Source organism: Coloeus monedula, assembly GCF_965178545.1.
Source record: "Coloeus monedula genome assembly, chromosome: 22".
Lineage (NCBI taxonomy): Eukaryota > Metazoa > Chordata > Aves > Passeriformes > Corvidae > Coloeus > Coloeus monedula.
This window is the reverse complement of record NC_138802.1, coordinates 7,754,972-7,780,873: the sequence shown is the minus strand read 5'-3', so window position 1 is coordinate 7,780,873 and position 25,902 is coordinate 7,754,972. Positions and strand designations below refer to the sequence as shown.

The following is a 25,902-nucleotide window of genomic DNA, read 5'->3' as shown; positions in this document are numbered from 1 at the left end:
CCACCGCCATCGCCACGGGCGCCATTTGGGGCGGGCTGGGTTCAGCCGGGCTGGGCTCGGCTGTGTTCGTCTCCACTCGGCTCTGTTCGGTCTGGTTGGGCTCGGCCGTCCCGGCTTCGGCCCCGCTCGGCCCTGTTCGGCTCAGCTCGGCCCCGCTCGGCCGGGCTGGGCCGGTGCCGTGCTCTCGGGCGGGGCGGGGCGGGGCGGTCCCGTTGCCGGCCCGGGGCGGGCAGCGCCGCTCGCTCCCTCCCTCCGTCCCTCCCTCCCTCCCCGTGACCTCAGTTCCCGGCGGAGCGCGGCCCTACCGCGGCTCGGCTGCGCTGCGCTCCCGCGGGGCCCGCTCGCCCCCGCGCCCGGCCATGGCGCGCTGAGCGCCGCGGAGCCGCCAGCCCGGGGCCGGCCGGGGCAGCCGGCAGGACGGAGCCGGCAGGACGGAGCGGGCCCGGCGGGCGGGACGGCGCTCGGCCTGCGCCGGGCGGGCGCGGCGGGCGGCGGCAGCGGCGGGCGGAGGCGCCATGGAGCCGGCGGAGGTGAAGGACCGCATCTTGGAGAACATCTCCCTCTCCGTCAAGAAGGTGGGAGCGGGAGCACGGCGGGGGCTGCGGACACCGACCCGCGGTGCTGAGGGGACTAGGCCTGGGGACATCCCTGGGCTGTGGGAGTTGGGGACAGCCCTGGGGAACCCCTCTGCCGGGGCTGCGAGGTTGGGGACAGCCCTACGACAGTCCTGGAGTCCGGGGTGTAGGCCGGTGCTGTGCTGTGGTGGACAGCCCTGGGGACACCCCTTGTGGGAGTGGGGACCCCCCTGTGCCGGGGACAGCCGGGAGGACAGTCCCTCTGCCGGGGCTGTGAGGTTGGGGACAGCTCTAGGAGAGCCCCTGGGGCTCCCTCACCCGGCTCTGCCAGGGCTGTGGGCCTGGGGATGGCCCTGGGGACCCTCGTCTGCAAGGGATATGGGCCGGGGGACAGCCCTGGGACAGCCCTGGGGACCCTCCTCTGCTGGGTTATAGGGCTGGGGACAGCCCAGGAGACCCTGCTCTGCAAGGGCTCTGGGCCTGTAGGCAGCCATGGGGACCCCCCTCAGCTGGTGCTGGGGGCAGCTCTGGGACCTCTTTCTGTCCTGTGGCTGAGAATGGGGCTGTGGGCCTGGGGGCAGCCCCAGGACAGCCCTGGGGACTCCCCTCTGCCCAGGGGTGCACGTGGGGGCTGTCTGCCAGAGGTGCAGGGCTGGGGGACACTCCTGGGGACCCCTCAGACACACACCACTGCCATGGATGTTGGGTTGAAGGATGGGTCCCCATGGACCCCCTGCCTGAGGTGTGGGGCTGGGGGACAATCCTATAGACCCCCACACCCAAGGAACATCCCAGGGATACTGATGAACTCTGATACAGGAGTGTGGGGTCAAGGGCACTTTTGGGGGTGTCCTTGGAGACCACCTGTGTTGAGGGTGTGAGGTTGGATGCAGCCTTTCTGGTGGTGGGGGTGGCACATCTGGGGTGTGGGGTCACCCCCAGGACCCTCTGTCTCAGTTGGTTGGGATATACTAGGATTCTCCCACCCAGGGTTCCCCTTTTCAAAGGACAGGACTGGGGGGACCCCTCTTCTGGGGGCTCTACTCAGGAGGGATTTGGAGTCCAGCCTAAAACCGTCTTTCTAGAGGTTTTCTCTCCAGCCAGGCATGCCCAGGGCACGGGATAGAGGGGCAGGACCTGGGACATTCTCCTCATGGACAGAGGGGATGTGTTGTTCGTTCCTGTGCCCTGCTCTGTGCCCTCAAAACAGGGCTCTGAACACGTGTGCTCTCACCTTCTCCTTGCCTCTCGTTTCTCCTCGGGTGGTTCCTTAAGGCCCATCCTGGTGGTGGAAACATCTGTGAGCTGGCACAGAGGGGACCAGGACAGGCACAGAGAGGACCAGGATGCTGGAATCTTTGGGAAGGCCAAAGGAGTGCATTGTAAGGACGTGCTGGAAGTTTTGGTTTGGCCCACATGTGAGCTCCAACCATCCTTTAAAAAGAACCCCTGCTCAGGAGCCGGGGGAAACAGGAGTTTCATTTGTGTTTGTCCCAGGTTTTGGGGGAAAGGCTGTCTGGAGTCGCTGTTGTTTCTCCAGTTGTTGGGTTTCCTCTGCCTTATGGAATAGGAGTTTTCCTGTGCTCTGCAGTGTGTCCTAACACAGATTCATCCATGAAAACTTGTCCTATGAAGACCAGCACGAGTGAATTCTGGCGCTATATAAGAAAGGGATGGCTGGACACTGCCTCTGGGGCGTAGGATGGATGTGCAAACCTCTCTCAGCTTTTTTCTTCCATGGATGACCCTGACCTCTGATCTCTTGCATTTTTGTCCTCTAAAAATTAAGGATAATCTTGTATCTATCTGGAAATCAGTGGATGTTCATCCTGCTCTGAGCTCTGTCACAATGCTCTGCAATGTTCCTGCCTCAGTTTCCCTGTACATATAAGGAATACAACTTCCCACACAGGACTGGTTGGACATAATTTATTTGCATTCAGAAAATCCTTGGAAGATCACATTTGGAAATGCTAAAAAATCAACATGATGTTTATTTTAATTATTGTTGTGATTGAAGAGGACTCTTCAACTCCAGCTCTGCCAACACACCTTGGCTTGCCCGATCCCTGCCAACTCCTGTCTTGGTCCAGCAGTGAAAATTTTGGGATTTTCCAATCCTGTCTCTTCATTCTTGCTCAGAGCAAAACTGAGGGAAGTGTAGGAACCTACTTCAGGGTGCTGGATTAATTTCTACCATCCTAGTGAAATCAAACTCAGGCCATGGTGAAATCCCACCCTACTTTTTTACCCCCAGGATGCAGTTCTCCTTCCTCAGGGAAATTGCTATGGAGCTGCTTATTTTTCCCAGCACTTACCTCTCTGACTTCAGCCTGTAATCCCTGATCCTTTTTTTCCCTGTGAGTGGCAAGAGTAAAGTACTAGGTTAAGGGAGCAAGTGGCTTTGTGCTGGGAAATCCTGCTCTCTTTCGTCCTTGTCTTGAGTAACTCCTTGGCGCTGGAATTGTGTCATGGGGCTTGGAGTTTTCCGAGCATCCTGCCTCTGATTTAAAGCTTCCTCACAGTGTGGGTTGCTCACTCCTTACTTTCACCACCGGTGCAGGTGTGGGATGGAGGGTTTGGATGTGTCTGTGGTGATGGTGTGGGTTTTCTTTTCTCGGCTGCACACCCAAAGAGGAGAAAAAATGCCCTATTTTCATGGAGTTGCCTAGGGAGAAGCACCCTATGCTTGGCAGCCTCGGATGGGGAAGAAGAGCAGCAGCACAGCCCTGGGGCAGTGTTTGACACTCAGGGCTGTGACAGTATCTGGCTGTAATTTCAGTTTTTACCAGTGCTGCTGGATTTTAGGAATGGGGAATTTGAGCACAAGCGGTGGGTGAATTCTGTACAAATCCACAGCAAAAAAATGCTTTGATTCCAAGCAAATCCCGCAAACCTCAGTGAACAGGACCATTTCTCTTATTTTCCTGGAAAGACATGAGGGATGGAGCATGGATGGAAAAGTGGCAAACTTGCTTGCAGAGGGTAATTCCAACCTGTGGGATTCTCTGTGTGTTACCAGCTACCAGTGGGAGATCAGTGGTAGCTCCGCCATGGATTTTGGAGGTGTGAGGTCAGAGGTGTAAAGTCAGGCCTCCACTGCAAAAAGTGAGGAAAACACCTACCTTAGGCAAAACAGGCTTCTCCAACCAGAGAAATGTCAAGAGGTTTCTGCTCTTGGTGGCCTCAGGAGAGGCTGGGAAAGCTCAGCACTGGAGAGCTGGGTCCCTGCTTCAGTTCCAAGGGAATTGGGAGCATGGTTTTGGTTTACCATCTACTGCTTGTCCTCTGTGTCCTCCCTGGGAGCTGTAAATTAATTCCCAGGGTGATGCTTTCTGCACAGATGGACAGTGTTACTTCTGTCTTGTTACCGTTTCTTTTGCCTTTTCCCACTCAGTTCCGCTCCTGCTAAGAGGGCCATGTTCCAGCTCAAATTACTGCACAAATTAATGCCTAACCCTTGCTTTTTGCAAAGATTTAGGGCTTTATTGAGGCAGAAGGCTGGAGATGGGCATGTTATGGCTCAGTGTGCAGGCCCTTGTTCACTCAAGTGCTTGTCTCCTTCTAGGAGATGCTGCTGTATGTGGTGGAAGTGGGATGAGAGCAGCTTCCTGGTGCTGCCCAGGTGGACTCTAAACACACCAGAAATGCAAACAACTTCAAATCCAACCTTGGCCAAGCATCTCCTGGTAGCCAGGAGCTGTTACAGGTTCCCTGGTCCATGAAGCTGGTGGTTTGTGTTCTCTTGGGTTTTCCTGGACATTCCCTGGGTTCAGGAGGGGTTTAGTGCTCTCCTACTTGGGATTAGGTGGTGAAAATACTAAGTCCTTAAACAGTGTTATTGTTGACAGTTCCAGGAGCTGAATGTAAAATCAAAAAAGAGGTCAGAATCCCAGATTTTGGGACTCCTCTCTGGTTTTCAGGCCATTCTGCTGGTTTTGAAGGACACACGTTGCCATGAACCCTGGAGCAGCTGATCCTTGGTGCATGTCAATCAGGTGGAGCGGTGGTTTTTGCTGACGTTGCAGGAGTTCTTGCCAAAAGCTCTGGCTCTGCTCCGTTTCTGCATGACTTTGGGAAGGTTTCCACTGCTCTCACAGCAAGTTAGTGCTGAGCCCTTGCTGCCTGTCTCTGGGTTGGATTTTTAGCCCTGTACCTTTGAAATGCCTTTGCATTTCCTGTGCTGCTGAGCTCTGCTGTGACACCTCTGCTCCTGCATGGTGAGAGAGGGTGGGTTTGGGCATGGCTTAGTATCCCCGTGCCCTGGAGAGGAGCAGGGAGCTCTGGAGTGGAGCATCCCTACTCAAATCACGTAGGGAATGTGCTCATCTCTGCCTGGCTGGATTTATTTAGCTCAACTGCTGTGACATGGAGGCAGCAGCTCTGGAGATGTAAAAACAGCCAAAGAGTCTCTTGCCTTCTGTTCCCTGTTGAGGGGCACCTCGCTAGCTCAAAGACCCCAGGGGTTTTATCTCTGCCAGGGTCTTTCCTCTCTCTCACTCCTCTCCAGGCCACATCTGTCGCTGCTGCAGGGACCACTTTAAGAGGATAGTCCTGCCTGTTCCTTTGCCACATGTACCAGGTTTGCCAGCTGCCAGAAACCTGTGGGTGAAGGTAGCAGCAATCTCATGGAGCTCCTGAGTTGTCCATGAAGACAAGACACAAGGGTCACTCAGGTGCTTTTAACAAGTCCACAGATGTGTTTTGCTGGGCCTCCAGGGGCTTTGTCTCTATGGTGCTGTGGTTCTGCTCTCATCACAGCTGTGTATTGCTTAGGTTGCTTGAGTATTTCAAGGTTTATCTCTTTAGAAATTCCTCTTGCCTCATCCCAGCGATCAGGAAACTTCCCTGCCTGGCCATCCAGGAGCCACTCTGGTAGTCACACTGACCACCACAGGTCTTGTGATGATCCGAGGTTCATTGTCCACAATTTCAAGGGGATTGGGTTCTGCAGGTACCTAAACTGATGTTTGTCCTCTATAACACCCAAAATCAGCTCTGGAGCTGAGGGTGGACAAGTCTGTGATAACATTTTGGGAATTAAAAAATCCCACTTGTTCTCCTCCCTCTAACACAAAGCATTTCACTGGGAGGGCAGTTGGTTTAGGAGGGTGAATTTTGGCCATGGTTTTCCTGAGGAGCTAAAGCTAAAGCCTCTGAGCCTCTCTGCCTCTGATTGCACAATTTCGGTGGCTGTTGAGTGATTTCAGCTTTCTCCACTTGTGGTGAACTGGTCCAAGAGGTGTAACTGAATTAACCACGGGCCAGAGACTGTGGTCAGTGGGGAAGGACTCGGAGCTGCGATACCCAGCGTTTGTGGGAGCAGCAGCTCTGTGGGACAGCAGCACCTTGCTTGCTTCTGGTGTGTTTGCCACTGGACTTGTTTTTTTTTTTCCCATAATATCTATTTTTTTCTGTTATGCTGAGCATGTGACCTTCCCATCTGCCTTTGGTTAGCTCAGGGATCCTGTTTCGCTGCAGCCAGTTCTGTGCCTGGCCCCTGCTCTGCTCACTCTGACAGAGGAACAGGATGCTCCCTAAGCATTCCCACTGGAAAAAATCCTATCCTTGTCTGAGCCACACATGTGTCCAGCCTGCTGCAAGCTTTGCTGCTTAGAAATAGTGAAGGAAAGCCCTGGAAAAGCCTGGGGGGGTGTGAGCTGAGGAGCATATGTGTCCCAGGAGGTGACAACCTTGCTGGCATTGGATTGGGAATGCATCAAAGCTCAGTGTTTCCAGCAAGGAGCAACTTTGCTGTGGGTTTCAGCTTCACCTGTGTCAGGCTCCTGTTTCTCCACATTTCCAGGCTGCTCCAGTGGCACTCGTGGTGCCTTCCAGGTGCTGATGCTCTTGAGTGTGCCTGGTGTGTTTTTCCTAGCAAAAGCCCAAAGATCCAGGTGATGCCCATGAAGTGGGAAGCTGGGCCCTGAGGCCAGTGCTGGTTTGGAAGTTTGTTGTAAGGAATGTTGAGTCAGATCGTGTGTGTGACTTCCAAAATGTCCTGCTACAGCTGAGTTTTAGGGGTTTGTATCATACAAGTGTAAGAGAGAGACTAGCATCCCTGCCATGAAATTCAGCCTGCTGTTATGGATGGTATGGAAAACTAGGAGTTTTCCAGGTACAGGAGTTCAGCCTCCTCTTTATCCATTTGCCATTGAATGTCTGTACCCCCTTAGCAGGTGTGAAAGTGACAGGTCTGAGGTGTCTGTCCTGGCCCTTCCCACTGGGTCTTCCCTTGGCACTGAGCTGTCGTCATTTGGGACAAGGTCAGTCGCCCTTTTTTGTGCTCCCTGGAGCTCCAGGATTGCTCCTGAGAGTGCTCAGCTCTTCCAGCTGGGGAAAACCCCTCATCTCAGTCCATGAACTGTGGGTGGGAATGAGGGTTTTGAAGCACCTCTCCCCTCTCTCATCCCAGTTAAGGAGCTGAGGAGTGCAAGGGATGTTTGTTGTTCTTTCACCGTGTTTGCCCTGGCAGGGAAATACCAAGCAGAACAAGTGAAATGGAATTGATGTTGGACAGCTGCTGGTGAAGATTCTGCAGGGCAGATTTACAGAGGGGAGATGTGGACTCAGTTGGGTTGTGGCCAGCCCTGAACAGATCAGGAGACTATTTCAGTATTCCAATAAGTTTTTAGACTTACAGGAGAGATTTCAAAGGAGCCACCACAAGAATGATTAGATTTGGGAATGGGCTTTCCAGAACACCTCCCTGATGTTTTGTTGGCTTCCCTTGCAACACAAGAGCTCTGCAGATCAGCCTGGAAAACTTCACCCTCGTTGAGAACCACTGCAATTAACAGGTTATAAAATTGTGCAAGGAAAAGCCTCTCTCCTGCATGCCAGCGTGGAGCGGGGTGTGTCACTGCCAGGAAAATGAACTTGTGATTGATAAACAGCAATTAAATAATTAAATCATCCTCCTCCTCCTCAGTGGGGATGAGGTGCGAGTGTTCCCTGGTGCCAGCCAGGTCTCTGTTCCCGTTGGACAAACACCCTCCTGCTCCAGGCTCTCCCAGGTGTGTTCAGCCCGTGGCTGAGCTGTTGTGGCCCTCTCCCCGAGCAGGTTCTGTCCCACGAGCGCTGGTGCTCAGACCTGCTTGGGGTGCAGAGTGGTCCCGGTGGGTGGATGGCAGGAATGCCTTCTGCATGCCAGCAGTGCTTATTTTGGCCACAGGAATGTCTATAAATAGCCCTGGGTCAGGGCTCCAGGCATTGCCGTGCCCCTCACGAGTCCTCCATCCGAGCCAGCCTTCAGCCCTTCCTTCTGGATTTGGGGTGCAGAGGAGACATGGGGAAGAGCATCTCTTCAGAAAACCCAGGGTGATGTTTGTAACCCAATTATTTGCCTCCTTCCTGATTTCCCTGGCTCCAGCCCGGCTCACTGCCCAGCTGTGTCAGGGAACTGCTTTGGGGATGCCTCATGAAGTTTTGTCGCCACCTCCCAGACAGGTCTGACTGCTGAAGGAGAGGCTGGTTCAATTATCCATGTGTGTTTTATAACTATTTACAGGAGACTCCATATAAACACTCCATAAAATGCCATTTTTCGGGGCAGTGTCACATCACTCCTGCCATCACCATGCTGAGGGGCAGGTGCTGGGATCATTCCCCATGATGCTTGTGGTTGTACTTCCTACAAAATTGGATCTTTGAAAAATGGTGCAGCTGGACTTTGTTCCCCAATTAGAAAAGCTGTTTCATCCTAACTTTTCTCTGTGTGTCTTCACCCTTCTTCCCAAGCCAAAAACACCTCCCCATCAGCTTTCGCAAATCTTTCCCCACCCTGGCTGGAGGGATAACTCCACCCAGGAGATCCCAAGGCTTGCTGTGTCTTGTTTCCTCCCTGGCCAGGTGGTGGCTGGGCAGGGATTCATCTCCCTGATCTCTTTTGGGAATTGTGCTCCAGTGAGCTGTGCGTGCCCTTGGCTGGTCCCTGGAAGCCTTGGGCTGTGTTTATTTTGGAGGGATGCTGGAAATGGCACCATCCCTGGGTGCAACGCTGTATGGGGCCGTGGTGGCACATCTCAGTGGGAGTGAGCCCTTGTGAGCTTCCCTGTGACCCACAGCTCCTAAAGGGCCGTGACTCGGAGTGCCAGAATCCCAATCCCAAACTGCTGAGCGCGCGTTTGCCGCTCGCTGGGCTGGTGTGACCCCGTGACTCAGAGCACAGCACAGTCACACCAGCTCATCCTTTGGCTCCTGATGTGTCACAGGGACAGGGTTGAGCCTTTTGGGGTGGGTTTGCTCTGGATATGGCCATGGGGCTGGGTTTTCCCGCAGCCTCCCCGGGAAGGGGGATGCAGGGGGAGCTGGTTTGTGCAGAGCAGGAGGCTCAGTGCTCCTTGTGGAGCAGCTAAAAGGGACACCAACCCTTGGTGTAACGCAGAACAAACCCTTCAAAACCTAAACCCCTTCCTGGGGGAAGATTGGGCTTTTCTAGGGAAGAGAAAGCCATTTTTTAGATGCAGACAACCACCATTTGCTAATAGTTTGCACCCTTGGATGACGGGAGCAGGTCAATCCATGGAGAGGGATGGGAGCTGTGCACTGGCTGCAGGAAGGAGCATGACAAAGTTCTGAGTTATTTTGGGGGGGGGGAAGGAGGAAAGAAAAAAGAGGAAATATTTCTATTTCCTCATCTCTTTTGCTGCCCAGGCTTGGAGTGTCTCTGTCACGAGGAATTCCTCCAGTCAGAGGCACAGACAGGCTCCAAGTTCCCTCCACACTGACCTCCCCAAGCTGTGTCTCCTTTTTTTTGGTGGTGAGCTAATGAAATGCCTGATTCATTCTTGTTCCCCCCAGCTCTCCCCCACAGCTGCATTTCTCCAATCCAGCACAGAGCCTGCAGAAACTTCCTCCAAGGAGTGCCCCAGCTCCCTGCAGAACCCACAGCCTGGTTGGGACAAGCTGGGAATTTCTGCCTTCAAATGCTGGCTCATGTCCTGTGAGACCTTTGCTTCTGCCTCAGTTTTCCCAAAAATGGGATATTTTAGTGAGCTCCAGCTCTTGGAGATCATCCCCATGACTCCATCTATCCATCACCTGAGGAATATGGCTCTAAATTATGATTTTCTTTCTTCCTCTGGTGTCCTTGCTGCAGCTTCAAATACTGGCTGCAAGTACCTCCTGAAATTTTTCTTAAATAGTGGAATTTTAGGGCATTTTCCTCTCTGTTTCAGTGTGGGCTGCCTATGAATAGTGGGAATCTTCTGGAACAGCTTCCCCCCAAAAATGGATAGGAGCTGCTGAGCTGAAATGCTCCAGGTCTCACCTGGGTGTTGTGAAAACCCCTGTGGATCTCCGGAGCACCCACAGGTGCCTCTGCAAACACCACCTTGTTGTGGATCTGCTTCCCCAGGGGATTCACCTGCGGAACAGACGGGACAGGGACAGGCAGAGCAGGGCTGTGCCATCAGACAAGGGAACTCTGGCTGCGATGCTCCAGGCTCAGCAGTTTGTTCCCACGTAAGGGCTGGGACCAGCTCCATGCAGGAACATGCCTGGCTCCCCATCTTACCTAAGAGCTCCAGAGGGATTCAAGGTCTTCAGACCAGGAGGGTGTTGGAGCTTGATATGTTTATATTCTTAAGAGTGTTGCTGGGATCAGTTCCCAGGGGCTGTGAGGTGTTCTCTGACCCCTGGATAACTTCACATGAAGTCTGGATGATTTTTCTAAAGGACCTTCTCTAGTAAAAATTCTGGAGGAGAAACCTGTTTTGGGGGACAGGTCAGACTTGACAAGCACAATAATGTCAAGTTTTACACATCTATAATCTAGCGAGGTTTGGGAAAGACGTGTCAGGTCACTAAAATAACACACATATTGTCTGTAATATTGTTGTGGCTCAGCTGAGCTGTTCTTGCTCGTTGCCAGCAAACAGCCATGGCCTATCCAGCTGAGATTACATCCTGGGAAAGTAATCTCCCTGCCTGGATGCCGAGAATGTGTGAGACAGGACCTAAATAGATCCGTAAGCTCCGGGGGCAGGAGGAGGCTGGTGGGTCAGCTGGGAAGGGATATAGGATTTGGGTACAAGGGGATTTCTGGCAAAACCGAGGAGAGGCCTCATCCATGTCAGAGCTGGAAACAGAGCAGAGCTGGGGTTTATTTCTGCTCTGAACCACTTTGTGGTGGCTGCAGAGGAACCACCAGACCCCGCTGTAGTGTTGGCTGGGAGGGAAGAGGCTGCTCACCAACAAGAAGTTGATTGTTCACCCACCACAGCACTGCTGGGCTGTGAGATGTGGGGACACTGGGCAAGGTTCTCCCTGTAGTTACTGCCTTTAGGGTCCTCTCAAAACCAACAGCTATGCCCTGTAAGTAAAACCTGTGTCAGGGTTTTGCAAGCTGAGAGATCACAAAAAACTGTTTAATGCTGGATAGGAGCATTTTGGCAGCTCCACCTGCTCCTCGTGGGCTGGAGAAGGGCGTTCCAGCCATCCCATCTCTTCTTTTTGCAGCTGCAGAGCTACTTTGCTGCCTGTGAAGATGAGACACCGGCCATCAGAAACCACGACAAGGTCCTGCAGCGGCTCTGTGAGCACCTGGACCACGCTCTGCTGTACGGGTGAGCCTGGAGCCCACCTCTGGGATGCTGCTGTTCCCCATGGAAAAAGCCTGGTGTGGAGCCTCAGCATGGGGAAAGCATCTAGGCAGGGATTGGGGTGGAGATAATGAAGCTTTTGTTTAATTTTTCCCTGGGATTTTTCTTCCTCCAGGCTGCAAGATCTTTCCTCAGGGTACTGGGTGCTGGTCGTTCACTTCACGCGCCGGGAAGCCATCAAACAGATCGAAGTGCTGCAGCACGTGGCTACCAACCTGGGACGCAGTGAGTATTCAGTGTCCCCAGCTCTGGGCCTGGGGACACCTGGGGAGCTCCAGGTTGTGCTGAGGAGTTGGGGCTGCTGGTGGATTGAGGGAGCCATTGGAATCCAGGTTGCAGGCAAAGGAATCGCAGAATCATTAAAGGTGGAAAGGATCTCTAAGATCATCGAGTTCTACCATTAACCCAGCCCTGCCATGTCCACCACTAAACCATGTCCCCAGGTACCACATCCACATGTAGTTTCAACATTTCCAGGGATGGTGATTCCACCACTTCCCTGGGCAGCCTGTGCCAAGGAGGTGGGAGTCCTGCTGTGACCACGTGAGGTCTCTAGAAATAATGTCACCATGCCTCGGGGTCAGGTGCTGAGGTGTAGCCCAGCTTCTGCTGCCCTGAAACCCAAGGAAAGGTTCCAGACAGATGGGAGTCCGGTGGAGCCATGCCCTCAGGAAGAGTTCCTGGCATAGGGTAGCACTTGGGAAGGATAGGAAGCCTGCAGGGCTGTGGCCTTGGGAAGGATTCCTGGCAGATGGGAGCTCTGTGGGGTCATGCTCTTGGAAAGGGTTTGTGGTTGATGGGAGCTCTGTGGGGCCGTGCCCTTGGGAAGGGTTCCTGGCAGATGGGAGCTCTGTGGGGCCGTGCCCTTGGGAAGGGTTCCTGGCAGATGGGAGCTCTGTGGGGCCGTGCCCTTGGGAAGGGTTCCTGGCAGATGGGAGCTCTGTGGGGCCGTGCCCTTGGGAAGGGTTCCTGGCAGATGGGAGCTCTGTGGGGTCGTGCTCTTGGAAAGGGTTTGTGGTTGATGGAAGCCCTGTGGGGCCGTGCCCTTGGGAAGGGTTCCTGGCAGATGGGAGCTCTGTGGCGCTGTGCCCTCAGGAAGGGTTCCTGGCAGATGGGAGCATTCCCTCTTGCCCCACATCTTGCTGTAGCAGTCATGTGCATGATTCTGCATTTTCCCTGCTCCCAGTTGTCCATAGCAGATGTTTGGGACCATCGAGGCCGCTTTTGACGCAGGATGGTGCCCAGATCCTCTGTGCCTGCTTATCCAAACACCCATCATGTCCTGGGCCTGTACTGGTGAGAGCAGAGCTGAGCACAGACTCCGCTGTCACCTCTCTCTGCACCAGAATTTGTGTCAAATCTCACCTGGGGTGATTCACAGCAATTCTCCCTCCACCTCTCGCAGCATTTCTGGCAGGGCTCCCATCTTGCTGGAGATACACAGTTGTGTGGCTACTTCTTCACCTGTCTCTCACCAATTTTACTCCAAATCATGAATCCCTCACTGGCATTTTCCCTCCCAGATTTCCCCCACAGTTGCTCCCCTCAAATGATACAAATGAATGATCTGAGGAGTTTTAACTAATTCATTATTATTTCTAGGCTTGTTTCACTTCTCATGTATTTCCAGATAAATCTCTCTGCTGCTCTGTGTTCCAGGCCGGGCCTGGCTGTACCTTGCCCTCAACGAAAATTCCTTGGAGAGCTACTTGAGGCTGTTCCAGGAGAACCTCAGCCTGCTGCACAAGTATTATGTCAAGTGAGTATCCCAGCTCCTTCTCCTTTGGGCACTGTTTGACATCCCTCCTTGTCAGAAGCCAGCCTGAATTTGCCAGTGGAGGACAAGCAGCTGATCAGGGTTTGATTTTGTTCCTTGTGGGGTTTACCTGGTTGATTTGAAGATTCCAGATGTGGACACACTGTCCTCTTATCTCGGTGAGGCCCTGCAAGCATTTCTCCTAGTTCCTGCTTTTACTCTGCAGTCCCCTTTATATTTTTCCATGGTTTCCAAGGAGCTGCCGAGCTCCTGTTCAGGCACCTGGCTCTGCTGGACACCTGGAAATGTGGCTGTAGCTCAGTTTGGGGACAGCACATAGTGGCTGCCTGTGGAGGCAAGGAGTGGGCTGCCAGCTCTGGGGCCGATCTGTGGCAGCTCAGAGACACCTCCAAAGAAACAGAAGGGCCCTTGTAGCTGCTTCTCCTCTTTCCCACCTCTGTAAAGCTCTTTTGTTCCTCCCTGTGGCAGGAACGCCCTGGTCTGCAGTCACGATCATCTGACCTTGTTCTTAACGCTGGTGTCCGGGCTGGAGTTCATCCGCTTTGACCTGGACCTGGTGAGTGTTTGATCTGTTCTCCCGGCTCTGGGAGAGCAGGAATGCGGAGCAGGGAAAGTCCAGGGTGGGACAGGTTCCAGGACTTGGTCCAGGGTGGACCTTCCTGTTGACCTTCAGCTGAAAACGTGACGCTGATGCTTTTGGGAAAGACTTTTAGGTCTTTGGGGATCCAAGAATGGGATTTTTTCCTGTTGCTCAGTTCTTCACTGTTTGGAGGAGGAACAAGGCAGCTGCAGGGCAGATCGGTGGGGATAAAGGAGTTGAGTTCTGCAAGTGTGGTACGAAACCCTGGCGTCCCTCCAGGAAACACAAATCCACTGGATAACCCTCAGTGAAACTGCTGGGTTTCCTCTGAAATGGACACTGAGAGGGAATGTTCAAGGGACAGTCCCACTGTTCTGGTGGGGCGGCATTTCCCCCCAGCTGTGCCAGTAACAGTGACTGGAGCCTGACTCACACCGCGTTCCCTGCCCTGCAGGATGCTCCGTACCTGGATCTGGCCCCGTACATGCCGGATTACTACAAGCCTCAGTACCTGCTGGACTTCGAGGAGCGCCTGCCCAGCTCCGTGCACGGCTCCGACAGCCTCTCCCTCAACTCCTTCAACTCTGTCACCTCCACCAACCTGGAATGGGACGACAGTGCCATTGCTCCATCCAGCGAGGGTCAGTGGGTTTTGGGGACGGTGTGGGCAGGGCTGTGTTGTTCACACATCCCCTTCAGATAAGGTGGCAAATTTTAGACTGGAAGAGACCAAAGCAAGAGACCCAACAGCCAGACTGGGAGTCTCTCCTGTCTTACATCCTTGGGAGACAGGACAAGGGGAAATGAGTTTAAAGTAAAAGAGTTTTAAATTAAAGATGGGAAATTTAGATGGGATATGAGGAAGAAATTCCCCCCTGGGAGGGTGGTGGGGCCCTGGCACCAGGTGCCCGCAGGATCTGTGGCTGCCCCATCCCTGGAAGTGTCCAAGGCCAGGTTGGACAGGGCTTGGAGCACCCTGGGTTAGTGGAAGGTGTCCCTGCCCATGGCAGGGGGTGGAATTAGGTGAATTTTAAGGTCCCTTCCAACCCAAACCATTCTGTGATGATTCTGTGCCTCTGACTGGGAGAGAGGGACTTTCCCAGGTCCCATTCCTGTCTTGGGGGTTTTAGCAAGAACTGGAGGAATCTCCCCACAGAGTGAAGGCCGTGCCTGTATCTGAATGTGGCTTCCAGGTCAGCAGGGACACAGGGCTGCAGGGGAGGCTTTTAAGTGCTTGTTTTGCTGTCCAGAGACCCACGTGTGCTGGACCTGGTGGGGAGTAGTTTCCAGAGTCTTCTCTGTGTCTGCAGTCTGGGAGACAGACAGCCAGTGGTCTCAGAGGTGCTGGTTTTTTCTGTTTATACATCTTGAGCAGGCTGCTGATAAATTGTCCTACTCACCCCCTTATCCCTTCAGAGAGGCTGGATGTTGTTCCTGGTGACCTGGGCAGACATGTACCTTGTGCCCCATGAAACCACTGCAGCCAGAGCAGGGAGCTTCTGTCCTGCATCCATGTTCACAGGAAGCAGCAGCTCTGCTGATGCTGTTCCTAATCCAAAATCCTGGGTTTTGTCAGTTTGAGCAAAGGGGATTCTGGAATAGAATTGGAATGGAATGAACTGTTAGCTGGATGCAGGGAATTTGGGACTGAACCCACACACAGATGGGTTCCCTCAAGACAAGGGTCACCAGTTGCCCTTGATGTGCAAGACAGAACCTCAGGTATTAAAGATGCTGAGAAGGAACAGCCTGGGATGGGCATTAAAGTTGTTCTAACAAAGGGCTTGGAAGCACAGCACTGGTTTGGGCTCACCCACATCTGCACTCAGGAAAGGGTTTGATTTCAGGGACTTGCTCATGCCAAATTTCCAGCATCCCAGGAAGCTGAGAAGGCAGGAGGAGCCTAGAAATAAAAATCAAAGGAATAAGGTTCTCTGTCCCCAGAGGGTTGGCATAAGCAGCTGTTCTGCTGCATCCCTGGGTCTGTGTTCCTGCTCCTCCCTCAGCAGAGCATGTCTTGGTGCCAGACATCTCCTGCCTGTCCCTATCACTAGGTGTCCCTTGGGTTTGGCTGCATTCTCCAGCCTGTCTGGTGGATGGGTGCTTAATGCTCAAGAGAAGAGGGATTTGGAGTAGAGATTCTGGAGATGGATTTTGTGTCTGGCATCATCTCAGCCTATTCCATGTGTCCAGGCAATGGCTGTGCTGTGTGTCTCAGTTTCCCCATGCACAGAGGGGTTTGGTGCTGATGTAGGAATGCTGGACCAGGATCCAGGAGGGCAGGAATTGCTGCTGCTCCTCTGGTATGGAGGAGTTTAACTTCTCCCTGTGACTATTACCATGCTCATCACTTCAACAGGAGCATGTCTCTACCCTGAGAGTGTAGGTGGAACTGGGGATTGTAGGATCAGAGTACAAGATTTTCCCTTTAATCAGATCCCTGGCTTTGCAAACATTCATGAGTCAAACATCACAGTATCTATGGGAGGTAAGTGTGAAGTGGGGAAACGGAGGCACAGAGAGACTAAATTGCTTCCCAGAGAGGATCAAGCCTTAGGTGACGCTGTTTATCTGGTTTAGCTTCCCAGCAGCTTGAATAAAGGGGCCTTCCCTGGTCCCTTTGTAGCTCCCGTAACACTGTTGTTCCAGAAGGAACACACATCAGTGCAGCTGGTTTCCATTCACATCCACATTCCCTATTTTCTCATGTGTTTCAGATACCAGTGGACGATTGTTTTGTTTCTCCCCATTCCCATCTCCCTCCCCAAATCCCCTTCACACTCTCCCCTCTCCCCACTTCGCTCCCCACTACTTGTATTTCTAATCCTGAGTTTTATCCCTCATTTTTGTAGATTATGATTTTGGAGATGTCTTTCCAGCAATGCAGACCATGCCCAGCAGAGACTGGGAAGGTGGGACACGCTCATCTCTTACAGCATTTTGGTTTTCTCTCTGCATTGCTGCCCCCTGAGCTTGCTGCATGTTCCCATGTTTGTTTCTTTAACAACCAACTGCCCTGTCCTGATGGAATTCCGTACAGGCCCAAAATGTGGGATGTGCCAGCTGCCCTCATGCCATAGATTTCCTCTGTGGGGTAAAGCACACAGGGTGCTGATTGAAAAACTGATCCACCATCATTGGTTTCCTGAAAGCCCTGGAAAACAGCTGAACTAATTATGCTGCCTTTAATTTTGGGCATTTTGCAGGGATTAATTTGGGAGGTTTTGTTTTCCCTGGATCATCCTGTCCTGAGTCAAAGCTTCTCCCGTGAAGCCACAACATCCAGCACATGGCCATGCTCAGTTTGGCTCACTACATTTGTTATTTTTATTGATTTTACCACTTTTTAAACCCACTTACCAGCTACCTGTGGCCTTTATGGCCAAGAGCACGTGCCCAGCTTAAAGGAATTTGTTCTTCCTCCACATGCAGCCCCTGTGGACATTCTCTTTGTGCCACTGGAGCAGGACCCTGTCTGCTTCACCCCCAGAGGAAACACACCCACACTCCATCCCTTACAGCTCAAAGCTGGATGGAGCCTGATGGTACCACCTGAATATTTGGGGAATATTTGGGCAAATCTGCCTGAATTCCATGTGGCTTGCTCTTGGGCTCTAACACGCTCCCTCTTATCTTCCTTCTTTCCCCACGCACAGGGATGTCACAGAGGTGGTTTAACCTGTCCCTGGAGGGTACAAACCACATTTCCAAACCCAGGGTGCAGCCAACAGCTCCAGTATGGGTGTTGGGTGGAGGCTGGGAGAAGCTGAGGGGTGCTGGGGGCAGATCCCTCTGGATTTGAGGCGCACACAGCTCCCATGTGCAGGGTGGTGCTGCTGGGATCCAGCACGGCTCCAGGCTGAGCTTCCTCAGCCACAGGGAAATTGTCATCAGAACCCCCTGCCAGGTCAGCTCACAGATGGATTCCTCGTGGGGACAGAGCAGAGGTTAAGAAGGTTGTGCTGTTCCCCATTTTCAGCAAATGCATTTTGGGATGAAATTCTGTATTTTGGACAAAGATTGTTTTGTCTCATCAGAACCAGCAGGATTTAGGCCAAAGAAGTGATGTGGATTTGGTGGTGCAGCCTGGGAACCCAGGGCTGAAACAGCTCTTAAATGTTTTGTTTTGTTTTATTTATGGTTGGACTTGATTATCTTGGAGGATCTTTCCAACCTAAGCAATTCCATGAATTTCCCTTTAATGCAGGTATTAAAACCCGATTGACTTCCCTGGTAGAGCTCACACCCTGCTCTGGGGCAGGTTTTTCAGTGGGAACAAAGTGGCATTTTGGAATCATCCAGCACAAACTGCCTGGATTAGAGTTTTACAAGAGGTTTCATTCTCCACCTCAAATCCTACAGCCCAAACCAGTCTGCCAGGGCTGTGCTTCTCTTCCCAAGGGTCTTTTTAGCTGGCTGTGGAAAGGAATCATAGAGCCATGGAATGGTTTGGGTTGGAAGGGACCTTAAAGATCATTTCCTTCCAATCCCTTGTGGGCAGGGACACCCTCCACCAGACCAGGAATGGTGCTGGAGAAGAGAAGGGCATGGATAAACTTCCTTTAACCATGATTTTGGATGGATAATGGATAATAATAGTCCCAGCATGACTCTTGCAGCCCTTCTCCACTGCTTTTTTTCCCTCTGAAGACTAACATGGGCCCAGCTGTTCATGCTCCGCCCCATCTGTGCCACCTGCTGTCCTCAGACCCCCATGAGTGCTGTGTTCTCCCTCCAGCACACTCCAGCCCCCGTGAGTGTCTCGTGTGAGCAGAGGAGAGCAGCCAGCTCCCTCAGGATCGCTGTTCCATGGGCTGGCTCCGTGTCTGCCCTTCAAGCCGAGCAAGCCCCTTCCCACGGCCCTAAGGCAGGGGAGAACCAGCAGCCGCGTTGCTTGCTGTCATCTTGCTCAGGAACAACGGCCCCGAGTCCCCTCAAACTCTTCCTACAGACACTGCCTCTGCTCCTCAATCCGGCTGCCGGCTCCTGGGTGACGGAGCTGTTGTGTTCAGGCATTCTCTGACCTGCAGGGGGGTGCTGGGTCTCATGCTGGCCTCCCCGTCCCTCCTCGCCAGGAGGGTGCCCACACAGTGCCCCGAGTCCCCAGCTTGGCTTGATCTGGCTCCATGCAGGAGCCCGAGCTGGTGCTGATCCGCTCTTCCCGCCTTGTCCCTGCAGACGGAGACCTGACGGACACGCTCAGCTGCCCGCGCTCCACCGCCTCGGAGGCCAACGGCAGCAGGGCCGCGGTGAGGAGCCCCACGCAGCGCCACAACCCCTTCAACGAGGACAGGGCCGAGGCGCCGTCCTCTGCCGACACCACGCCGGTGCACGCGGCCTCCCGGGACAAGGCAGAGGCCACCCCCGAAGGAACGGACCAGTCTGAGAGCTGCACGGAGCTGGAGGTCATCAGGTAGGGACAGAGCTGCTGGCCTGAGAAGGGGTGGTAGATGTTGAGGATGTGCCACCTCTTCTATCCCAGCAAGGACGATGTTTGTGCTGCAGCCTTTAATCAGCCCTGTGGGGCTGGGCTCGGGTCTTTGTGCTGACTCCACATCACCCCCTTTCCCTGCCAATGTGTGTGTCAGAGGGCTCGGAGTAATCCATGAGCTTTTATGTGGAGCTCTCTCCAGCTGGTGGCAGCTTTGCAGCAGCTCTGGGGCTTGAATCTTCTCTCCCATCACGTCCCTCCTCCTCTTTTGTTAATGAGCTGTGGCCAAACCTGTCACAAGAGATGCCTCTGCAGAGCTCCCGGCCGGTGTTTGGGCGTATGACTCCTGCAGAGGAGATCCCCAGGGATCCCTCCCAGCCCTCAATCCAGACAAAGAGCTCAAGGCTCTGTCTGCTCACAGCCAGTGATGGGGACACCCCAAACCCGCCCAGCAGGGCTGTGCTTTGTTCTCGTGCCCAGTTTTCCTGGGGAAGGAGCAGAGGAGCTGGGTTTTGCACATCATCCCACATGGCAGGCACAGGGAAGGAGAGCACTGGGCTTGCTTCCCAAGCAGGGGTGACCTGGCAGCAGTTTGGGTGCCGTGGGTGCCGGAACACTTCCTCAGCACATCCCGGTGTGCTCCAGCCTGCATCTCCCTCTTCTGGCAGGCGGGGACACAGCATTCCCACTTCTAGAGACGTCCTCCCTTCCCAGCTTCTTGATCTCAACCAGGGATTTCTCCCACATCACTTGAGCTCCACAACCATTTGTGATCCCTTTACAGCTGAAAGAAAGCTCAAGGTGCTGTGTCAGCAGTGATGCCTCTTTTTGAGATAGGTAGGAAAAAGTGTCCATACCTTGTGTCTCCTGAAAAGCAGCACAGAGATGGGGGCTCTATACAGCTGCACACTGAGCAAGGTTCTCAATAGAAGGATTTCTCTGCAATAGGGAAAACTGCAAAGGAATGTCGTTGGGAAAGGGTTGGACCCCCTGCGTATTTCAGAGTCTAAACAGGCACAGCGAGTGACGTTCTTCTCTCTCACAGATTGGCCAAGAAGAAGAAGACAGGCAAGAAGAAGAAGGTGAAGCCTGAGGAGGCAGTGAACAGCCCAGCACCCGCAGCGCTCGAGGCCAGTGGGGACAGCGGCGTCAATGGGTTCAGTGACAGGGAGGAGCCGCCGAGGGACGAGGGCCCCGCTGCCCCGGGCGGGCCGGAGGAGGGCGGGGAGCGCGCCGCCCTCGGCCCGCTGGCCCTGCGCATCCCCGAGATGAAGGACACGTCCATGGAGAGCGTGGGGCAGCCCCTGAGCAAGGTCATGGACAGGCTCAACGGGCAGCTGGACCCCGGGGGCTGGAACGCCGCCCTGGAGCCCCCCGGGCGGCCCTTTCGGACCGGCACGCCAGGGGAGACCCCAGATGGATCGTCCTCTGGCGACTTTAGCGAGGGGATTTCAGCCCCCATGGACTTCTACCGATTTACCGTTGAGAGTCCAAACGCTGCTGCACCAGGTGGTGGCCACCATGACCCTCCAGGGCCTGGCCAACCGCCACATGTTTCTGGTAGCCCTGAGGCTCCTGAAGAAGAAGAAAGCAGAGAGGGAGAAGCAGTTGGGGCAGTAGAGGAGCCTGAAAGGACGAGTGATGAACCTCAAACAAGCCAGACAGAAACCACCAACCCGCCGGCTCTCTGTGAGCCCAAGAAGGAGCAGCCCAGCCCTTCCCCGAGCAGTGCTGAGGACTCTGGGGTGGAGGAAGGGCAGGGCAGCCCCTCGGAGCTGACCCATCCCTCCGAGTTCAGGTGAGGATGGGTTTGCTCAGCAGGGAGACCATCTTCCAAACAATCTTGAGCTCAAGTTGACGCCTTTCCCCTTTGTCCTTGGTTTGGGGGCAAAGCCCATCCTTCTCCAGGATGAAGAGGAGGCACAAAGGGTCAGGAAGAAAAGGTCTTGGGGAGCTAACAAGTGCCCAAATCATGGGCATGTTCAACAAGGAAGGGGATTGCCCTTCCTGGACTCACCTGGCCTCACAACTATGTCCATCCTCTGCTGTCTCTTTCCACAGGGTGGATAACAACCATCTCCTCCTGCTGATGATCCATGTCTTTCGGGAGAACGAGGAGCAGTTGTTCAGGGTAAGATATCTCCATCGATCGAAGGACCAGCTCTGTGCCTGCATCAGCCCAGGGCTGAGCGCTCTTTTCTTTCCATGCAGATGATCCGAATGAGCACGGGGCACATGGAAGGGAACCTGCAGCTGATCTACGTCCTGCTGACGGATTGCTATGTGTACCTCATTAGGAAAGGTATGTCACCCTGACAGCCCCTGGGCTCAGTGGCCGGGAGGGGGGCTCCATCTGTGGCTTATCCATGGATTAGGCCACCACAGCTCGCTGCCTTCACTGCCAGTTCCCTTGTGTCCCCTGGTTACAGTAGGGAGCTCCGATTGACTTGTCCCCCAAGGAGCCCTGGGACACGTGTCCCATGGCTCCGTGCTGCCTGGGACATGGCTCGGTTTGCAGGTCCATCGCTGCTGCTGCAAAGGGGGTCCTGTGCCCCCCTTCACGTGGCTCTCTGTGTCTGTGCCAGGGGCAGCGGAGAAGCCGTACATGGTGGAGGAGGCCGTGTCCTACAATGAGCTGGATTACATCTCGGTGAGCCCGGCCGGGGCGGGTGGCCAGGGGCAGCCAGAGGCGAGTTGGGAGTCAGTTCTCGCCTGTCCAAGGGTGAAGGTGCCAGGAGCATCACAGTGGGGTGTGTTTGTGTCCATGGGGTGTGTTTGTGTCCATGGGGAGTGTTCTGGGCAGTGAACCTTTGAGACTGGGAGAGTTGAAGTGATGCCCCTTCCAATGCCACCTCTGTGGGTGCCCACCTTGCTCACATCTTTGCATGGGCAGCGGAGTGACCACTAACCCTCTCCCCGGGGCCAGAAGCCCAGTCATCCCTGCTCTGTTGCCCCTCATCCCGTGCCTGGCTTCCCTAACCATTCCTGTGTGGCACAGGTGGGGCTGGATCAGCAGACAGTGACCCTGGTGTGCACCAACCGGAGGAAGCAATTCCTGCTCGACACGGCTGACGTGGCTCTCACCGAGTGAGTGGGGACTCGGAGCATGGAACTCTGGAATTCTTGAACTTGAGGAATGTGGGAGACTCCAGAGACAGCCCTTTATGACAGTCCTGCCACCAGTGGGAGGTTTGGGGGTTAGTTTGATGCCACCAGACAGCTGGAAATGCCTCAGGCATGGATACAACCTAAGTGTCTTCCCTGGATAAACAGTCACCCCATCCCTCAGTCTGAGCCTTGGGGCTCTGGGCAATGCAGACCACATGTCCTTTGTGTCACTCGGGATGAGTAGGGACAAACTCTTCAGTTCCAAGGCATGTCCCCAGGTCCCTGTGTGTGCTGTCACCTCAGGGAGGTGACCATCAGGTCATAACTGGGATCTGTTCTGGGATGAGTGCCCACCTCCCAGTGTCACCCGTCTCCTTTCTGGAGTTCAGACTTTGCAACCTCCCATCACCTTTGGTCTGTAGGTTGATTTTGCGATTCTTTGGAAGACCAGAGGCCCACGGTTAAGGGGAGCCCCTTGGGCACCAGACTGTATGAGAGAGATAAGGGGCTGTTTGCCCCAGCCTTGTCAGAAATCTCTGCCTTCCTCTCAGGTTCTTCCTGGTCTCCTTGAAGTCAGCCATGATCAAAGGGTGCCGGGAGCCCCCATATCCCAGTATCCTCACGGATGCCACCATGGAGAAACTGGCACTCGCCAAGTTTGTGGCGCAGGAGTCCAAGTGTGAGGTGAGTTTGGGTATCGCCACCGTCGCTGCGGGTGACGAAGGCTCACGGGAGCCTCCCTTGACTCCTCCTGGTTCTCACAGGCCTGCAACGTGGTTGTGCGTTTCTACGGCCTCGTTCACTGGGAAGACCCCATGGACGAGGCGCTGGGACCCGCCAGCAGCAGCTGCTCCTCGGCGGAAAACGCCGTCACCAAGGACGGCATCTTGCACTACAAGGCGGGGACCTCCTACCTGGGCAAGGAGCAGTGGAAGCCCTGCTTTGTGGTGCTCAGGTGGGCACCGGGGCTGTGGTCAGATAGGGCTGTTGGGAGAAGGTGCTGGGAGCAGTCTGCTGCCCGGGAGCTGCGTGGGAGGTGGAGAGGACTCATCCTGGCACCTAAAGGGGCCAAGCCACTGGTTTGGTGGCTAAAGCCACTGGTTGTGGGTGCCCAGCAGCAAGAATGTGACCCCACAGGGCTGTGTGGGTGGAGGGCAGGGCAGGGGTGGCTGTAGGACCAAAGGCACGGGACCAGAGCTGAGCTGACTGCAGTTACCCCCTCTGATCTTCCCAAACGGCAGCAACGGGATCTTGTACCAGTACCCGGATCGCACGGACGTCACCCCTCTGCTCTCCATCAATATGGGGTAAGTGGCTGGTAGGACACAGCACCGAGACTCAGTGGGGATCTGGGGAGCAGGAGCTACCCGGGATGTCCAGGGAGGGCTCACTTCCTTCCTTGGATGGGGCCTCGGGCTCTGAAGGGTGACACATCCCTCTAAGAGCCATGCTGGGAGACCCACTGTGCTCACCTCCAACTCTCCTGCAATGTGCAGAGCCTGGAGATGGTCCTTGGAGCAATCCCAGGGGATGTCAGAGATGGGAAATGGGTGTTGGGAAGAGGGGTGAGGTGCTGCCCAGGGAGGGCAGTTGGAGGCTGTTTTCAGGCTCATGCTGGCCCCTCCATCCCACTCATCTCCCTCCTCCCCCTCTCTCCCAGCGGCGAGCAGTGCGGGGGATGCCGGCGCTCCAACACCACCGACCGGCCCCACTCCTTCCAGGTGATCCTGACAGACCGGCCCTCCCTGGAGCTGAGCGCCGAGAACGAGGAGGACATGGCAGACTGGATGCAGTACTTCTGCCAGGCTGTCTCCAAAGGGGTGAGCCGGGGACAGGCCCCAAGCGTGGGTGCTTTGACCCCCTCCTTTGCCCAGAGCCCCTTTGGCACTGCCGAAGGGAGCAGGAATGTCTGGCAGGATGGAGCAGGCAGCTTTATCCTGAGCCAGGAGGGTTTCCTTCCCCACAGGGGGCCCCATGGAGATGGGGCTCCGTCATACCAGGTTTCACCCTCCCTTCCCTGCCCCACACAGGTGATCCCCCAGGGTGTTGCCCCGACGCCGTGCGTTCCCTGCTGCCTGGTGCTGACGGATGAGAAGGCTTTCACGTGCCACGAGGACTGTCAGACCAGCTTCTTCCGCTCGCTGGGCACCGCGGAGCTGACAGACATCACTGCTGTCTCCACAGAGGCCGGCAAGGAGTACTGTATCCTGGTGAGTGCAGGCCTTTGGGACCTGCTGACCTGGGGCTGGGTGAGCACCCAGTGCTGACACCCGGCCTCTCTCTTGGTATTTAGGAGTTTGCTCAGGACAGCAAGGAGTTCCTGCCCCCCTGGGTCCTCTATTTTAGTTGCACTACAGAACTGGAGAGGTTCCTGTCAGCGCTGAACGTCGCGTGGAGGAACATCTACCAAGTGAGCATGTGGGGCTGCCTCACACCCTCATCGCAGGAGGGAGGGCAGAGGGGTGAATTTGTCCCTGTAGGGTGAACCCAGCTTTCCCACAAAGGGCGGGAGAGCCACAGAGTTCCTCTGGGTCCATATAACCACAGGATGTGGGATTTAGAGCCTGGCAAGACAAGCCATGAGCATCCAGTGCTGGCAAGGGGAGTGGGAGGAACCTGGGTCAGCCCTGCTGTCACCATATTCATGACACAGGCGACTTTCCCATGTGGATTTGAGGTGGTTTTACAGCAAGAGGGAGAAGGGACCATTGTCTGTTCCTCTCCTGATGCCCCACACCCGTGTTTCAGGTCGATCTCCAGCACAAGGCCATTCTGGATGCTGCCGTGAAGAAGAAATGTGAGGACGCCCAGAGCCTCATCAACAGCGCGTGGCAGCGCAGTGACAGCCTCTGCCGGGGACGGGCAGAGCGGGACCCCTGGTGTTAACCCTGGCCAGGGGAGGACAGCTCACGGGGGCCCATTTTTGGGGATCCAGGGCCTGTATCTGGGCAACTGGCACCCCAAACCCTCCTGCCATCGCTTGGTCCCCACCAGGGCCGTGCCTGCAGCATGGACCCCACGCTCTCCGCCGAGCCGGGGACACCTGGCGTGGTTTGGGGAGCAGCCGGATGCTTCACCACCTGCGCCTTCCTCCTCGTCCAGCTGCCATGGGGCAAATAATTTGCCTTTCACAGAATAATATCCCAGTAGTAGTGAGGGTGAGGGTGGGAGCGGGGTGGGCTGGGACGAGTATCCCCATTGTGGTGGGGAGCAGGACTGAGGACTTGTTCATTTTCGAACAGGGTCGGGGCGCGGAGGGGCGAGGCAGGAAAACTCAATCGCTACCGTGCATGTTTTGTTGCTCATACAATCACCGAGGATGGCACTGCTCTGCCTCCTTCTGCAGAGCTCGCCCAGGGCCTCCGGACACCACTGAACCCCTCTCAGCCTGTCCAGGAGCTTTGAGGCTAAGGAAGAAGGAATGGGGCCAAATCTTTGGCTTTAAAGATGGTTTTAGGAAATCTCAGCAGCCGGTTTGTGGTTTGGACGCTGGCCCTGTGCACTGGGGGAGAAGAGATGGAGTTCCACGTTCTTCAGGTGTCGTGAGGGACATTGTCATGTGGCTGCCACCAAGCACGTCCCCATCTCCTCGACTCACTGCACCTGAGGCCAGCAAGGACCCTTCGCCACTTGCGCTCCACAACGAGCACTTTGGGGCACAACCCCAGCTTTTAAATAATATTAATAATAATAATAACCTGGAGACCTTCTCATGTAATATACGTTCACGGGGCCTTTTTGTGGGAGGAAATGTACGTGACTGAATGTATATGTACATACATCTGCTTCCTTTCCCCCTCCCCAAATAAATAGACCTTGGTAACTCA

The 25,902-nt window shown here is 54.7% G+C and overlaps 1 protein-coding gene across 2 annotated transcripts; it reads left to right on the top strand.

Annotated features, from left to right (window-relative positions):
- The first annotated feature begins 404 nt into the window (after positions 1–404).
- PLEKHM2 (pleckstrin homology and RUN domain containing M2) lies at positions 405–25,902 on the top strand. 2 transcript variants are annotated; one of them, XM_082295919.1, is made up of 20 exons: positions 405–575; positions 11,037–11,143; positions 11,295–11,404; positions 12,839–12,938; positions 13,425–13,512; positions 13,991–14,177; positions 16,389–16,448; positions 18,715–18,949; positions 20,013–20,765; positions 21,029–21,098; positions 21,179–21,269; positions 21,553–21,617; positions 21,966–22,054; positions 22,627–22,759; positions 22,840–23,030; positions 23,317–23,382; positions 23,736–23,895; positions 24,106–24,285; positions 24,369–24,485; positions 24,824–25,902. In XM_082295919.1, exons 1-20 carry the CDS (start codon positions 516–518, stop codon positions 24,959–24,961), a joined length of 3,000 nt encoding a protein of 999 aa, XP_082152045.1. In that variant the 5' UTR covers positions 405–515; the 3' UTR covers positions 24,962–25,902. The 2 variants fall into 2 exon arrangements, with proteins under 2 accessions (XP_082152045.1, XP_082152046.1); XM_082295920.1 differs by lacking the exon at positions 16,389–16,448.